General features: G+C 41.2%; 4 protein-coding genes across 7 annotated transcripts in view; 2 read left to right on the forward strand and 2 right to left on the reverse strand.

Moving 5' to 3' along the window:
* The first annotated feature begins 555 nt into the window (after window positions 1-555).
* Window positions 556-4,896, forward strand: cdip1 (cell death-inducing p53 target 1). 2 transcript variants are annotated; one of them, XM_068579322.1, is made up of 5 exons: window positions 556-690; window positions 1,865-2,014; window positions 2,320-2,469; window positions 2,892-3,168; window positions 3,973-4,896. In XM_068579322.1, exons 2-5 carry the CDS (start codon window positions 1,939-1,941, stop codon window positions 4,082-4,084), a joined length of 615 nt encoding a protein of 204 aa, XP_068435423.1. In that variant the 5' UTR covers window positions 556-690; window positions 1,865-1,938; the 3' UTR covers window positions 4,085-4,896. The 2 variants fall into 2 exon arrangements, with proteins under 2 accessions (XP_068435423.1, XP_068435424.1); XM_068579323.1 differs by lacking the exon at window positions 556-690 and adding an exon at window positions 767-976.
* Window positions 4,897-5,691: 795 nt separating this feature from the next.
* On the reverse strand, window positions 5,692-7,090 carry polr3k (polymerase (RNA) III (DNA directed) polypeptide K). The gene is made up of 3 exons (XM_068579325.1): window positions 6,839-7,090; window positions 6,588-6,675; window positions 5,692-6,088 (listed from the first exon to the last, which is right to left on the reverse strand). Exons 1-3 carry the CDS (start codon window positions 6,947-6,949, stop codon window positions 5,961-5,963), a joined length of 327 nt encoding a protein of 108 aa, XP_068435426.1. The 5' UTR covers window positions 6,950-7,090; the 3' UTR covers window positions 5,692-5,960.
* A 259-nt stretch (window positions 7,091-7,349) lies between these two features.
* On the forward strand, window positions 7,350-8,787 carry snrnp25 (small nuclear ribonucleoprotein 25). The gene is made up of 5 exons (XM_068578491.1): window positions 7,350-7,638; window positions 7,819-7,909; window positions 8,070-8,175; window positions 8,275-8,349; window positions 8,435-8,787. Exons 1-5 carry the CDS (start codon window positions 7,429-7,431, stop codon window positions 8,490-8,492), a joined length of 540 nt encoding a protein of 179 aa, XP_068434592.1. The 5' UTR covers window positions 7,350-7,428; the 3' UTR covers window positions 8,493-8,787.
* A 2,494-nt stretch (window positions 8,788-11,281) lies between these two features.
* mrtfbb (myocardin related transcription factor Bb) overlaps window positions 11,282-16,812 on the reverse strand; it is a 70,204-nt gene continuing 64,673 nt past the window's right edge. For all 3 annotated transcript variants that reach the window (XM_068578489.1, XM_068578488.1, XM_068578487.1), the window contains 7 exons: window positions 16,515-16,762; window positions 16,047-16,182; window positions 15,044-15,934; window positions 14,322-14,432; window positions 14,043-14,165; window positions 13,889-13,949; window positions 11,282-13,786 (listed from right to left, as the gene is read on the reverse strand). In XM_068578489.1, coding sequence (XP_068434590.1) covers window positions 13,323-13,786; window positions 13,889-13,949; window positions 14,043-14,165; window positions 14,322-14,432; window positions 15,044-15,934; window positions 16,047-16,182; window positions 16,515-16,762 — 2,034 coding nt within the window. In that variant the 3' untranslated portion in view covers window positions 11,282-13,322. The remainder of the gene's footprint in view (window positions 13,787-13,888; window positions 13,950-14,042; window positions 14,166-14,321; window positions 14,433-15,043; window positions 15,935-16,046; window positions 16,183-16,514; window positions 16,763-16,812) is intronic.

Here is a 16,812-nt window from a genome sequence, read left to right on the forward strand (position 1 = left end):
TGCAATTTACCTGAACTGTTAATATAGTGTCGGTCTTAACGCTAAGTGGAGGTGACTTGAGTGTATTTCACTGCTTTCTCAAAGGTGAACTGCAAAAAGCGAACATACTGGGTTGATCTTGAGTAAGTCGTTATTAATATTCATGTGTACACCTTATTAATTGTTTCTATTAGAAGATTAAGCATCTCATACGAGTAACTAATACGTGTTAACCAGTCTGCATGCGACAGACGTTGAAACTCGCGTCAAGGCAGAAACTACATCACACTAACATTTCCGGTGAGCACTTTCAAAATAAATGGCTCTATTTCTTTGTATTTTTGTTGTAGTATTTGTTTTCATTATCTCGCTGTGCTTGATAAAGTAATATATATACAAAAGGTAGGGAACGTTTCAACAGAGCAATTTCTCCAAAAGAAAAAACTCTTAATGCCCAAGATTTTACTGTTTATAACGTAGTCTTTCTTATTGAACTATATACTTATACTACATATGTGTCACTTGTCATGTTGTTGTTTTTTGGGCGGGGAGGTTACACATTCGCAGCTCGTTTAAAACACAACTAATGACGCGGGGTGTAAATCCGTCTCAGCGGATGTTGCCTCTCATCAGACGAACCAAGCCGTTAACGTCAAACTACTTCAGTGGACGTGACGCCGCCGTCGGGAAGGAGACGACTCTCTAAAGCAGGTAGTTTATCTCTCAGCTGCACCGTCACAGACTTAAGGGTTCACAGCAGCAAAGGCGGTTTAGTCGTCTCGGTGACACGTTTCTGAACATTTTCTTCAGGCTGTTGTTTCTGCTCCCGAGAATGGCGACGCTAGCTTAACGACAGCTAGCAAACATGCTCTAGCTGAAACACACACTAAAAACACAACACTGTCTTCCACGTTATCGGCCGTTAACCACCTGAAAACAGACGGACCGTCGCTGTCGGTCGCGGTCGACCTGTTTATCTTCACGTTATCGGAGCCAGGTGAGATAAATGGCGACCCGCCAATGAGCCAACAGCAGCATCGTTTACGCCGTTATTTCACCAGATTTACGCTCCTCTGTTCACAATATTTCGGGCTGCTTTCTCTGAGCCTCTTTTACGTAACTCGGTTATTCGTGGTTAGTTGTGCAAGTAGCGTTGAGCTGGATTATCTAGGCAAGGATTAGAGAAAAAAACACTAGCTAGCTCGTTGGTTAGCTGAGAAGCGTTAGCATGAATTTAGGAGAAATGCCTGCCAACAAACGTTGAAGATGGTTGATTGTTGTTGGTGTTGTTGTTGTTGTCGGTGCGATGGTGTTTGAACTCTTGCTCGTTGGTGTCATCCAGCTGTTTTTATTTACATGAGTTCAGTGGATCTGCAGATGTTGGGCAACACTTAAGTGACATCATCCATATAATTGTTATTTACCCTATTAAAGTAACTCATATTGTCAGCATATTACAGTACGTTTTGTATTCCTCAGGTGGAGTCTTGATTTTCACAGTTGCAGGTGCATATGTTTCCCATGTAAAGCCAGTTATTTGCGAATATGTTGACAGCTGAAAACTGAAAGAGCCTCAATCAGTTTACTTAGAAAAAACAAACATTTGCTTTCACTAACACTCGTTTTTAAGCCACATGACTCGCAGTTACGCAGTGCTGTTCTTTCCACACGGTCATGTCATCATAGTCAAATATTTGGTTACTCTTTTATAACAGCTGGTGCTCCAATAAAGCAGGTTGACAAAGTTTCTTGAAACTCACACAGTTCTCAAACGTACGTTTTGTGTGCAGACAGTCATCAGAAGTTAAACTCAGTACTTCATTCAGTCTGAGCCCGAGAATGAGCTGGATCTCAACCTATGCTTGTGTGTTTTTTGCCCTTGCAGAATAAAAGATAGGAGGAGAGCTGTGCTGGTATCTCCGTGTCCAACCCCTTTCCCTTTCCAGACATCCGGCCAGTATGTCCAGTGATCCTCCTCCTCCGTACCCTGGAGGTCCCAGTGCCCCACTCATTGAGGACAAGAATGGGCAACCTGGTAATACAACCAAACATGCAGGACTTTGGACAATGTTAATATGCACAAACTGCTATTAAATTATTTTGTTTTATTATATGTGAATCATTGTGCTTAAGTAAACTGTAACCATGGAGACTTAAAAATAGTCGTGGTGAAAGTGCAACCTAGAAAACTCTCATGAAGAGGAAACGCGCTTTGAGCACACTGATAATTAAGCAGGGCCAGCTGTGCTGTAGTTAGTTTGGTTTCATGTTGATTCGTGTTGATGTTCATTATTAAACCTGTGTGCACTCGTCCTTAAATGCCATTTTGTTCCCCTTCAGTGACAGGTCCTGTAAGAAATGTTCCTATACAAGGACAGCCCTTGCCTCCAGACTACGGTCCTCCACCCTATGAGGCCACAACCCCAGGCTTCCTTCCCCCACATGTCCCTGGAGAGGGGCCCATGCCCATGCCCATGCATCCACTACAAGGTGCAAATATAAATATATCAACTTTTGTCTTAATTAAGCCCAGGTTCAGTGCACCAACACCTCAGAAAAACATCTGGGACTTTACCTTGCTAACTTTCTTCAGCAGACACTTTACATGGGCTCTTTGTTTCATAAGAGCTAGAAAACCAAACAAAGAGTATAAAATGTCTAAAAGCTACGTTGAGCTTGAATATTGGATGCTTATCCTAAGTGTAGTTGACAGTAGAAGTGACACTTGGACATCTTTCATTGAATTCCTTGTTGGTAACGCTTATCCTACTGGTATAGCTCCATCACTGTGAGCCTTTCACCTTAAATCTAATTCCTATTAGAAACCCTAACTATCATGATACCAGACAAGTTGATCTGTGTCTAAATTATTTTACAATAGAGTATATTAAGTGTTATTTGCCTCTGTACAGGTGGCCACTACCCACTTCCGCCCGGTCACTTTCCTCACCCGATGACGGGACAGATGGGCCCTGATCCCAGTCAGTTCGTCCACATGGGAGGTCACACAGCGACCGTCCTGGCTCCTCCTGGAGCCGCCACCACTGTGACCGTACTGCAGGGGGAAATGTTCCAGACCTCACCGGTGCAGACTGTTTGTCCGCACTGTCAGCAGGCAATCGTCACCCGCATCTCCCACGATGTTGGCCTCATGAACTCACTCTTCTGCCTCTTCTGCTTCTTTGTAGGGTAAGTAGCACACAGATGAAGGTAACCAAACAACGGTTTGTGATGGGTTTGGTTGGCCTTGCACCCTCTACTCTGTAAATATGTATCAAACAGAAGGCTGCAGTTTTAAAATATGCAGGACTCCAACTGGGTGGAAGAGTTGTAGTTTTCAAGGCTGGGCTTTTTGGGTCTCATTGTGTCTTTTTCATACAAATCCACAACAGATGATCTAGATGATCAGATGATGATGGTGGTCAGAACTTCAAGTTGGCAATTAGACATGTCATCTTGACTAAAAATATAGAACTCTAAATTGAATGACATTTAAAATAAATGTGTACAAAATGACTAAGCGTCAGAAAATGGAGTTCAAACTCATAATGCCTTTTAACAGTCAGTTAGTAGTTCACCCTCAGACTGGAGGGTGGAACAGCATTATCAGCTGTAATTGGCGTATGAACGCAGTGCGGAGCCGCATTGTTTAGCTGACCGGCAGCCTAAATTACGAAATCCTGTTCTGGCCAAAGGCCCGACTCACCCTACACTGCCTGCGATTGGGAGTCGTACTATTGCAGCCGATGAGGTTTACCAGCTACATTACAACAGAGAAGCTCGCATTACAACACAACAGAAACTCTGATTACAAAAGAGAACCTCTGATGACAACACACAACAGAGAAGCTCTGATTACAACAGAGAAACTATGATTACAAAACACAACACAGATGCTTGGATGACAACACACAGAGAGAATGAGACTTCTCTCTGCTCAGGGTGCCATGACTGCGCTTCAGCTTTTCATGATATTTTGTTTCTCATTTTCAGGTGTGATCTTGGCTGCTGCTTGATTCCCTGTCTGATTGATGACCTCAAGGATGTGACACACACCTGCCCTTACTGTAAGGGCTACATTTACACATACAAGCGTATATGCTAACCACCGACAGCCGTATGCCACAGAGACATGTACATGCCCACAAGTAAACTCACAGCTCCTCCTGCTGGTAGTGACATGCTTCCCCCCCTCCCATTTTTGCAAAGTGTTGTGTAGCCCTCTTAAATAGTGCAGTTTTCTCATTAGTTCAGAATATTTACTGTATATATTTCCGCTAATTATTTCATGTATTTACATGCATTTGAAATGTAAAAATCTCACCGAACTACAGAAGATGTAGGGCACTAAAACGTACACCCAAATGGACAGGCAGCAGGCGCATCTAATCCCAGAGAAAAGGCTTGTGAAGTTGCGCATGTTACCGGGGTAAAAAATATCTGGATTGACAGACGGCCTCGTTTAGCAAAAAGCTGTGAAAATGGTCTCTATTTATTTGAATTCATCTGTGAATCTTGCTGAAAGACGAGCGTACTGAGGTCAAACACGCTGGGTTAGCCTGTTTTTTCTTTTCGTTTTTTTTTTTCGTATTTATTTAAAATATTTTATTCACTATTTTAACAAGTTAATATTGCAAACTGTGAACATTTTTGTCCATGTCTGATAATTTAGTTTGAACAGACACATTTTTCCTTTTATCATGATCCCTTTTTGAATGTGAGCAAACTAACGAACCAATTGCAGCTAGATAAGTGATGTATTTGCTGGTTTGATAATGCCCAAGATTGATGTTACTGGCTATATTTCTTAATCTTCTGGGCTTCATTCAGTAGTCACAATGTTCAGTGATTTACAGTTAATGCCCTCTGTCCATGATGTACTTAATTTTGATAATAAAGCCAATGTTTGCACTTTAAGTTGGAATTTAATTTCCCCCTATGATACATTCATATGAACCATCAACCCCAGCTATTGTTGGTCTTTGAGAGATTTGGGCATTGAGGACTTGCATTGTCATCTCATGAGTAAAAGCAGTGTATCATATTAGTAGCAAACAGAGTTTAACTGTTACTGATAGAAGCACTGACAATTTAGAAATCATGTCCTCTCTATAAGAAAAGTATGTTGGCTAACACATTACAGTGGTGGCCCCATCGTCATCACATCGTTTAGCCTGTAACTCTCCTAATATAACATAAACCCGTTAAGATTACCCGCATTCCTAAGATGCATGTTAGATAATACTGATGTCTTTTGACCGATACTAAATAGTGACCCTTCCGCTAAGAATAAGCTTAAAAATAAATGATTGTATCACACATTGTGACGCCATTAAGATTACTACTAACAATGAAACGACCATTGTACGCCCAACACAGCATGCTCACATCTGCAGTTCACCTTCACTCAAAGTGCAGTTTGTCTGCATGAGCCACACATCAAAACAAATAATTCTCACTGGCTAGTTTGACTCTATGCATTTGATTTATTTTCTTCTTGAGGCTAAACTGTGCAAGGAAGTCAATTTTGAAGTTCATTTTTGAGTTGAAGGATTGCATCGAACTTTTAATACAAAGTACTGTATGCCATTGTTGTGGATAATGCTGGTCTGCATTGCTCTCTAAATGTCTGTGATATGTATAACTATGTGTCAACATTTGTTTGACCGTTGTATACAGGTATTATTTTATCAATAAAAATCAGAACACAACTGCCTTCAAACTCTTTATTATTTTGAAAATGAACTCTTGAGTGCAAAGGGAATATTGTGTGTGAGTATGATCTGCAGCCACAAAAAGCAAATGAAGTTTCTTCAGCTGGAATTGTGCACAGACTAGAAAGTGCGCAAACTAAAAATTAGAAGAGTTTCCATAACTGCTGTAGCCGCTTGGCCTTAAATATCGGTGCAAAAAAAGGGACAAAGTATACGAAAAGTAACTTTGCCACATAAGCATTTAAGATATTATGAAGAGCAAAGGTTTCAGTCTCTCCATCGGTGTCCACACGGGGCACTGCAACATTTGTAGAAAGTTGTCATTGGTTCATCAGCTGATCGGGTCTGAATCTGCATGAAATATGCCCGGAGATGGCCGCACTTCGGACAGGTTTCTAGGAACGGAGACAAGTAGTAAGTATCAGTTTGCAATCACAAGGAAGTGTGAAGTTTGCCGTATTTGTTGACACTGTACACAAAAGGCAATGTAAAAGACGATACAGTTGTAAAATGCCACCTGATTCATATTTAAATTATTCCCAAAATAATCTTCAGGATAAATAGATGCAAATCATCGATTATTGTGCATTAAATAGCGTGTGTCGCAATGTAAACATGCATTACAAGAAAGAGTTACGGCTGTTAGCTTAGGCATGTGTGTAATGTGAAGGAAACAAATCACAGGCATCAAGTCATCAATACCATGTTTGTTTTTAGTTGACGCAGACATAACTTGCTTTAAATGCATCCAGGCAGGAGATCCAGGATTACTGGCCTCTGCTTTAGGGATGAACTGAGACACACACACACACACACACACACACACACACACACACACACACACACACACACACACACACACACACACACACACACACACACACTGTCACTTACCAGGAGTGGAGTCCACGTTCTCCCAAGCTGCAGCTCCACCGAGGACATCATCCACCTCTTTCAGCTTGGGATACTTTCTGTAATTAACCTGCACAAAACAAAAGTACGTCAAATTTAACACAGAGACACTTCAGTCACCTGGGAGCCGAGCAGCAACACCTTTTTGGTCTAAAACTCGAAACGTCGACATTAACACAGATTAAACATAACACGTGATTCTTGTCGTGATGTGTCATGTCAACTGAACTCACCTTTCTTGTGATGTTGTGTACATACGGACAAGTATTGCAGGCGAATCTCATGCACTTCTGTCCTTCCTCGACAATTAAAACATTTCCACAGGTTGGACAAAAAAGAAGCATGTTACCCGGGATTATATAGATGTAGCGAAAAGCTACAAGACAATCTGACACTCAGTATGAGTCCTCTTATTTACACAGATAGCAAACTGTTAAGGTCTTTTTACCGTTTACAGTTTGGTGCGTGTGTAGAAGCGGAAGTGGCAGGTGCTACTCTTTTTGTCGCTCGGTGGGAAATGAAATATCAAGAAAGGACGTGGTTGTAAATAAATATAAAATCACGACCTTTCTTAATATTTAATAAATCTATAAATACGACCATCACTGAATAACATTTAATCATCTAAATTTGTTGATTCTAAATAAAATACTAGCGTGTGAATTTGCGTCTGCTGAGGGGAACCAATTATACTGAGCTGCGGTTGCTTTCCGGCATGTATTAATTACTGCACACCTTCTTTGTTTACTTCATGGCTTTTTTTTAGCAGCGAAATAGTTTCCCCTTCAATATGTATTGAGTAGTAAACTGTTTAAGTCACGGGATGACGGAGGAGCAGAGTCAGGACACTGTTGGAGGAGGACTGTCTGTGAAGGATGAAGAGGTGGGGAACGAGAACCTGACAGAGATGGCATCTCTAGACGCAGAGGAGGAAGATGAGGAGGCTCTCCCTCATTCAGAGATCCTGGATATTTTCGAGGAGGGACTTGCTCAACTTGTACAAGACCCTTTACTCTGTGATCTGCCAATTCAGGTACGTAAATCTTTGAAATTCTTTTTTTTTTTTTTAACATTACAGTTAGTCCTACTAAACAGACGAAGCTGATACATGATGAAAAAAATACATGAAGAAAAAAAAAACTTGTGTCAAAATCTCTGTAGGATATAAGAAGTTTCGTATATGTTTCTTAAACCTGATCATCTTCATCTGTAGGTGACTCTGGAGGAGGTCAATTCTCAGATTGCTTTGGAGTACGGCCAAGCAATGACTGTGAGGGTTTTAAAGGCAGATGGAGAGATAATGCGTGAGTCTTTTATGTTGTTTTTGTTTTAACCAAAACATTAATTGCATGTAGACTTTTGTTCCTAATCACATAATGCTGACCATCACTCCACAATTATTAAAATGATAAAAAAAGAAGAATTTTTACTTCCATTTAACTTCCCCCCCTCCCCCTTCCTAAGCCATAGTGGTGGTGCAAAATGCCACTGTGCTTGATCTGAAGAAGGCCATTCGTAGATTCATGGAGCTGAAACAACAACGTGAAGGCGGAGTTAAACATGTCAGCTGGTAAATACACTCATAAACACAAGATAACATAAAAGGGTTTTGAAAGGGAAATGAAAATGGCCAAACTGATTGCAACTGTGTGCTTCCTCTCTGTTACAGGAGATATGTTTGGAGAAATTATCATTTAATTTTTCAAGGTGAAAAGCTTGAAGATGACAAGATGAGGCTTAAAGAGTAAGTGCATGAATAATACCTTCCTTCAACTGTGATGCTGTTGTCATCAGCACTGCTTGACTCTGTGTGTCTTTTTGTTCTTTAGCTACGGGATCAGAAACAGAGATGAAGTGACGTTTATGAAGAGACGCAGGAAAAAATGAAATGTCACAGCCAACGTTTGTCACGTCAGGAAAATACCTCAGTTCCCGTGTGTGCTGCTGGTTCTACTTGCCTCGCAGACTGTACATTACTTTTACAAAGTATTGATGATTGTATGACTTGTTATTTTTCATAATAAATCAATAAAAAACTTGTTCTTTTGGGGGCACATTTCAAACTGTGCATGTCACTCAAATAGGTTCCATGTAAATATGACGTGCTTCTCTTTTACTGACAGTGTGTCATGATTTTGTATGGTTGTCCTCAAACATTAAAGCATATTACAGTGTTTTATAATTATTTTGGATTTTGTGTGAGCATTCTGTTACATTTCCGGAGCAGGCAGTTGCACCACAACAATTTGAATATGTCCTGTATCAGTGAACACTACATGGCATTGTTGGCTTAGTTTGAATGTTACCTGTACAGAGCACACTGGGAGCAGCTGAGTGATACGGTAACATGCACCGCTTCTCTTTAACAATCTCTTTATTTATTACAGTTTAAATGGGTCTTAATGGAGTCAGTAGATTAGATGTTTTTGATATGAGTTTAAGATTTGTTATACATGTAACTTTGACAACTAATTTCCGCATTTTATTTCATCTAAATTATTATTGTTGGTACTTTTGCTTGCTTAAACCAGAATTAATTTAATATATATCCCTTTTTTTCAAAGCTCTCTTTATTGCGTATTTTTTGGAGGAAAAACAAAGTTCAATATTTTGTCACTTTCATTGGCAACCATCTTAAAATGCATTATTTTAAAGTATGGATTACATCTAAGACTAAAGGTCGAGTGGACAGTGAGTAAACATTTGTTTTATCAATAAACATTCGATGTCAATAACTAGTTTAATGCATGTATCCTTTGTTGTTGACAATAAATGGATAACACATATGTGTCTTTATTACATACTTACAATCCTAAAAGTTTTCTATGCAGGTACAATCGTAAATTATTTTATTTTTTATGTGTTTCTCAAAACAAACTCCAACAGCTCTCTGTCTTTTCAGCATCCACCATGGCCTCTAAGGAGAGCAAGCTGAAGAAGATATTGACCGAGTTAAACCATCTTTCAGTCAAGAGACAACAACTTCTGGAAAGGAAACAAATCCAGTGGATTTTTCAAACAGGTGATGTATGACAGAGCAGAGCCATGAGACAGATATTTGCATCATGGAAATAAAGTGGCTATCTCAAGTCTTTTGCACATTATATATTTTGCCGCTGACGTCCTATTTATGTGAGAATGTTTTTGTGGTAGAGGAGGCAGCCTCAAATCTCCACGAGATTGACGTCATTGATGACACACTGAAACAGCTGACAGAAAGGAAGGCAGAGCTCCAAAAAAGCCGCGAGAACATCCCAAATGACAAAGATATGAAGAATGGCAAGACAGCTGAGTCCAAATGTACTGTCAGCAAATCATTATTTCACCATACTTTGGTTTTGTAACAACCCTTTTCTTCTTTGTTAGAGGCTAGTATCACTTCTTCTCAGATTATGCCAGATGTTCCTGAGCTTTGCGTTGACATGATCTTTGTTGAAGGTCCACCTAAGATCCCTGGTGAGTCGTTGACGCACAAACACTCATTTAAAGTTCAGTCTTCATATGCAACCTCTGCAGCCAGTCACACTTTTCATCCGACTGCTGTCCTCCAGCAATGGAACACATGTAACACTGATCAGGTTACTCGGTTATGTCGTGTTAGAGTTTTTATTGTTATTCTACCAATCTAAATTATTGATGCATTAATGTGTAAATCACTTTAAAATTAACAGCTAAAACAAAAAATACTTATTACTTGATATACTGCTGGGTATCTAATCTGTATATTGAATTTGTTGATGTATTTGTTGTATTTAAAATTAAATTTAAATGTGTACAGTAAAAAGTAATTTAAGTAATCAAATGAATATAAATATATGTAAATGTCAAGTAAAAAGTAAAATATTTACTTCCAAAATGTAATGGGGTAGAATTATAAAGTAGCTAAAAATGGAAAGTAGTACCTCAAAATTAAACTTCAGTGTAGTACTTGAGTACATGTATTTAGTTACATTCCACCAATGCTGAAATCTTAATGAATGTAGAAATTTATGTGAAATTATTTTTTAAATAACAATTTATGTTGGTGACACTAACTGGAAATATTATTTTTTTTACATATATTTCCAGTTTCCAGTGTTTTCTTGGTAAAAACTAACATGAAACCTTCCTGTTGTTAACAGCCCCGAGAGTCATTCTGGACGTGGAACGCTTCCCGCCATCTCCATGCAGGACGCAGTGTCCTGAGTGTAAGCAGTTCATAACGACGGAGACTTTTTCATCTGTCAACAGTGGCACCTGGCTGGTGTGCTTCATGACAGCTTCATTTGGGTAGGAAACCATTCCCATCATCCCGATTAATTATTTGCATGAGAGTATGCAGGCCTGTTTTTATCTGTGCATCTGGTTTGATGGCACTGGCATACGTTTCCAGGTCAACTTGTGAATGTGTTCCTGTTTCTTCTTTTGCAGCTGCCTGGCTGGTTGTTGCCTCATTCCCTTCTGCATGAAACAGTTGAAATCGACCACACACAAATGTCCGAAGTGTCGAACGACAATCACGACCATAAAAAAGCTCTGAGGGAAAAGGAGCTGGTGGAAACGTGAAGCACGGACTGAAAGAGCATCAGATATCGAGGATGGACATCAGAGGAGTTGGGTGTGAAGGGGCATCACAGGCACCTTGGCGTCTGATTCATGGATTCAGGAGCCAAAGGTCAGAAGCTTACCTTGGCGTAATGTGGTATTTCAAGTGGAAGTACAAGCGACAGGCCAGACAACAATACATTACAATAATCAAGTCTGGATGCAACAAAGGGATTCATTGGATAAAACAGATGGTTAGCCTCGTTTTAAAGAACAAATGGTGGTCTTGTTGATTTATTTCATGTCAAACTTTTAGAAATGAAGTTACTCTTACTGTACTTGATCAACTTGTTGTCTATGTGAAGCTGGGCCAGGAAATTACACAACATCCAGGCAAGCGCACCTCTTAAATAATAATTTAGGAATGGCAATCTTTTACAGGCCTGTATGGCTGAGTATCATCAGCAAAACAGTGGAACGTAATTTGGCTAAGAGGTAAAATATGAAGAAAGAAAAGCAGAGCGCCAAAAACAGAGCGCCGAGGTAAACCATAATTAACATTCAAAAAATGTAGATGTAGTATTTCTATAGGAAACATTGTGTTCCCTCAGATCAGTAAGACTTTTTAGTTCCCAGAAATGGTCAGAAATCTGTTTAGATGGAAGTAAACACCAGGTTAGACAAAGTTTAAGAGAGATGCTCTACAAATGACGCACTGCAGTGGTCCTCTGTGTTGAGTTTACTTGAGCAATCTCAGGAACTCAACTGAACAACAAGATTGTTTCAAAATCTTGGTTCTCTGAAAAAATATTTCTCTTTCCAGTACACAAGCCTTTCTTCTTCTACTGAGGGGTTACAGTGGATTGTCATGAGGCGGTATTGTGCTGACAGACAAACAACAATTACAAATCTCTTTAGTCCTTTTTTTAAACAATAATTCAGCGCAGTGACCAGAAACTATCTGGCTGTGTCATCATGGTGTGTGCGGCGCTTTCTTTGACACTGAATTATATTTTCATCATACCAGAAGTCATGTTTTGCAGTTTGCTAAAAGAGCAGAATACAGACTTTGCTTGCTCAAGATGGTTAGATTCGGAGGTGGCCAGCAGATGTCGCTACAATACAATTCAATTGTAATATGTTCATGTTATTTTACTGTGAAGTGATCAGTGGTTCATAATGGTGGATATTGTTATTTTTCTGTGAGATGTACAGCATGTCTGCTGCGCACAGAGATCGTGGTCTTGTATGTGCTGCCATGCGTACACCTCTTGAATAAACTACCTAAGCAAAAACCACATTTAATTTGTTTTAACCCTTTCAGAGTCTTTGCATGATGCTTAAGAACAATTGTATCATGACTAATTTGGTCTAAACAGAGCACGGCAGATAACTTGTGATTAGTTGCCCTTAACTGTATACTTTTAAAGCACATTGGACTATTGGTTTTCCAAACAAATGTGCAGGATGATTTACAGAGGAGTGAAGATTTGGCCGACCTGCCAGAACTGATTGAGATATGGAGCAATTTTAAGAATTGAGTATTTTGTAGTAAATACTTGGTTGGTCAGGCTAACTTGACACTGCGGTAACCCAGTGGTCTCATATTATATCACTCTCTTATTCACACTCTCGAAACAAACATCTGATTTATGCTTCACAATTTACACATATATAGGGAACATTCAGTATGTGTTTGGGTAGTGATAATCATTCAGAGTCAGGGTGGAGTGAACTGCATAGTAGCCCCAAGCTAAATGTAGTGTTTGTCCATTAGTTTCTTTAACCAGAATGAGGACATTTTGCTGCTCTTTCTGCTATGACTCAGGCCAATATAACACTGTACATTCAATACAATTAGAGGACAAAGAGAAAGAAATAACGTGAGCACATATTGATAACCAAATTGTGGCATAAATTAAGATTGAAATTGTAAAAGTAACTTTAACTTTCTTCTCAATCTGCCAGTACCAGTCCCATTGTCCAGGGTTTGAAGACCTCAAAGGAAGCAATACAGGAACTTCTAAACTGACAAAAAAAATATTATTGAGCTAATTTATTCGGCTAGAAAACAAAACAGAGCCTCCGAAATATTGTATTTTTCCACATAGGAAATAAATGCAGCCTCCATTGCATAAAAGTATGTGTATTCTGAACCCGTCTGATGGGTGTACAGATTATCCTTGACAGCAGTCAGTCCCAGTTCAAGTGCAGTTCATGTGAGTCCAGGAAGTCAGAGGAGAAGACGCCCACTGGCGTTGACATGTCCAAAGAATTGACCCCCTCTGCTGGCACAGAGAGTGTAAGGTCCAGCCAATCCATATTATCCATGTTTGTACTGTGCAAGTTCAAAGCTGAGGGGGATGTGTCTTCATTTAAGTATCCCTCCATGGGAACCACAGGTGAGTGTAGCTCCTCTATCAGCTTCAGTGTTTGTGGCTCGGTGTGAGCACCTAGGAGGGTTTCCAGCCGGGTGTCAGAGGTCAAGGAGGTCAAGCTGGGCGAGGGGTTGAGCTGCGCTGCAGGCATCTGGGCCACTTGGACCACAGGTGGAGGGCGGGATAAAACCGTGTTGATGGGAAGAGTGGTTACACTGGCTGTCACAGGGAGAGGCTTGTCCAGACTGGGAGGATCGTGTCTGATGAAAGGTGAGATCTCTAAAAAAAAACAAAACAAGTTCAGTGTGAGAATCCCATAATCATAAATACTTTGCATCTTAGTGCTGCTGCAAAAAAAAGAAAAATTGCAGTATTTCTCACCACCACTCTCTATCAACACGTCAAACAAGTCGTCCATCTGCTGGCTAGCGGCAGTGGGACCCTGCAGAGAAACCAGAAAGACCAGCGAGTGAATGAGTAGCCATGGTAATAATTTAAAGGATATACTGTACTTAAGAGTGTATTCCTTTGTCACCTGAACAGCTGGTAACATTCTGCGTGTCTGTTTAACTGCGTCCTCATAGCGGGGTGGGTCTTTACACTTTGACACATGGTTTGTGAATTTTGGCAAGATCGTTGGCTGCCTCGTGCAGGGAGACTGTTTAACAGGAAAAGACAACAGTCCTCGACATCAAATAAAAAAACACATATATTTCAAATGCAGTTGGCATTACACATAATTAAATAAACAAGGTCCCAGGACCTGCAAAACAGTTGTTATAGAGTGGTTTGGACAGAAACAAGTACTACAAACCTTATTTGTAGGGTCTTTAGGACCAGGTTGGCTCGAGGAGGCTCCCACGGGGCATCCACTTGCTGGGAATGTGTTGAGTAAGCTTTGTGCCGTGTGCCCCATCCTCCATGTCTGCAAAGACATTTAGACAGGTCAGCATGAAGGCTAATTTAATGAATGCATTAATGCCATCACAGAAAAGTAGTGCACCCTGCTTCAACCCGCGATTGCTGTCCTCAGTTAGCATTGAGTTGTGGTTTCTGTTGCTAATTCTGGGTGGTTGTATGCTGGCAGAGGGACGACAGAGGGCATTCAGGGCACTACTGTCAACCTTCACTCAGCGCCTGCTCCAGTAACCCAAGTTTCCACAAGCCTTCTTTTGATGTGACTCGGGAAAGATTTTACCACCCAGCTGAGGCCTGTTATTACTGTGGCAACAAGAAAGAGGCATCACCCATGATAGAGCATCAACATCATAAAAAAAAAAAACGCCTGAGATCTGTGATTAGCTGGTGCCATTGAAAACACTTAACCAGATGTATGATGTGCAACTTAACCTGAATTTACTGCATAGAAAACACATTGTATTATGTCAGCTTGACACATATACAGATGACCACATGCAACCTCAAGTTTGCACCTTTAAAAGGAACCAAAAACTACCGGAGAATCACCACTGATAGTGAGGACTTATAGACAGATGGACCGTGGCAGCCTGTGCAGTCATTCGAGTGTTTTCTTACCTTTGTCAGTGGCTGAGTCTGACTGCTGCACTGCTGGAGTAATGCTGCTGAGGCCTCTATTTTCTGTGGCACCTGTCCAGAGGTCTGGATGAAGCCTGGGGCTGCGCTGCTAACGCTAGTGTGTAATTTAAGGCTGCTGGCAGCAAGCTGGATAGTAACTGCTGAGGCGGGATGGGATGCAGGTCGGAGGATCTGAGCTTCAGCCTTGACTGGGTGCAAGGTCTTAGGCTGCTTGAAAGTCTGGTCGCTGATGATGAACTGATTTGGAGGAGCCACTTCCTCTTGTTTGACTAACACTGGCGGACTAGGAGAACCGCAGGATGCTGAGCAGTTTGACAAGGTCCCGTTTTCCTCTTTGACCTGGATGGGAGCAAGAGGTGTGAGCTGAGCCGGAGAATCTGCTTGCTGAATCCTCTTCTCCACCTCCAGCTGCATCTTCAGCTCCTCCACCAGCCTCTGCTCCTGCTCCAGCTTCCTCATCAGCTCCTCAATCTGACGCTCCTTAGCGTGGAGACGCTTGTCCTTCTCAGAGTCCTTCTCATAGGACCTTTTCTCTGTGGGACACTCCTGCCGGGGAGCTCTCTGTGGGGAGTTCACACAGGTAGCAGTTTGAGTTGGAGACTGAGCTTCTGAGAGCTTGGTGGGACTGTCTGCCATACTACTGTCCTCTATGCCCAGACTGGACACCTTAGAGACGTCTATAGGGGACACTGGCGGGGTTAACTTTTTGTTGTCAGACTGTGAGGCTGTTGTGAGGGCAGATGTCTCAATGACAGCAGCAATCTGAATGTTAGAGTTCTCCTGGTACAACTTTAGCCTCTCTATCAGATCCGTCTTAGTCCCAGAAACGGGCAAAGATCTGAGTTTTAGTTCCATTTTCAGCTCAGCAACCTGAAAAGATAACACATTATCAGAAAATACCGCTCAACATTTAGAGTATTATCCTCTGCAACATGCATGAGGTGCAGATTGTCCAAACTGTGTGCAGGCAGCAACGTGTCACCTTCATCTCATCCAGGTTAGCTGGTAAATGATCCGGCTTGGGCTTTGTCTGAGCGTGCCGGGGCTGCACGGGGCTAGACGTACCGTTTCCACTCAGAACTCCACTGGAGCAGCTGGTTTGTACCTCAGTTTTTGCTCTGTTGTAATAAGACCAGAAGAAAAGAAGGGAGTACAGATTAGAGAGGGAAGATAAACTTTTATCAATTTTAAAACAGGAAACAAATCTAGAGTACACAACAGCAGCTGTAGTTAAACAGTTATTACTTTCTGTAAAAAAAACAGTTACGGACTTTTGATTTGGTTTGTTGAAAAACAATACTCCGATAACTTAACTCTGAAAGGAAGCGGCATTTTTTTTTCTTTTAAGTCGTTTATCAACGTATACACATAAAGGCAAACTTTGTGGGTGAGCCGTATCCTATCTCTGGCTGCATAGAGGGAGTGTTTGTGCTGATAAATGGAGCCATACTTGAGCGGTGCAGGCAGGGCGGCCTGGTAGCTGAACTGCAGCTGCTGCTGGTTCAAGATCTGAAGCTGCAGGAACTGCTGCTGCTGCTGCAGGAGACGGGCATACGCTGAGTCCATCAGCATGTCATTGAGTTCCTGCTTCTGGTCTGGGGGGATGTACTGATGATACTTTAACTTTTTCACCCGTGGTTTGGGCTCTTTGCTCTTTTTGCTGCGGCTTTTATCGCTGGGTAGCTTGGGCAGGCTTTGCTGCAGAACACAAGACAGAAAAGGGACATGTAAAAGCTGAGCGGACTATC

Source organism: Clinocottus analis, unplaced genomic scaffold (assembly GCF_023055335.1).
Source record: "Clinocottus analis isolate CAN_PGR_092001 unplaced genomic scaffold, fCliAna1.0.p SCAF_16, whole genome shotgun sequence".
Classification (NCBI taxonomy): domain Eukaryota; kingdom Metazoa; phylum Chordata; class Actinopteri; order Perciformes; family Cottidae; genus Clinocottus; species Clinocottus analis.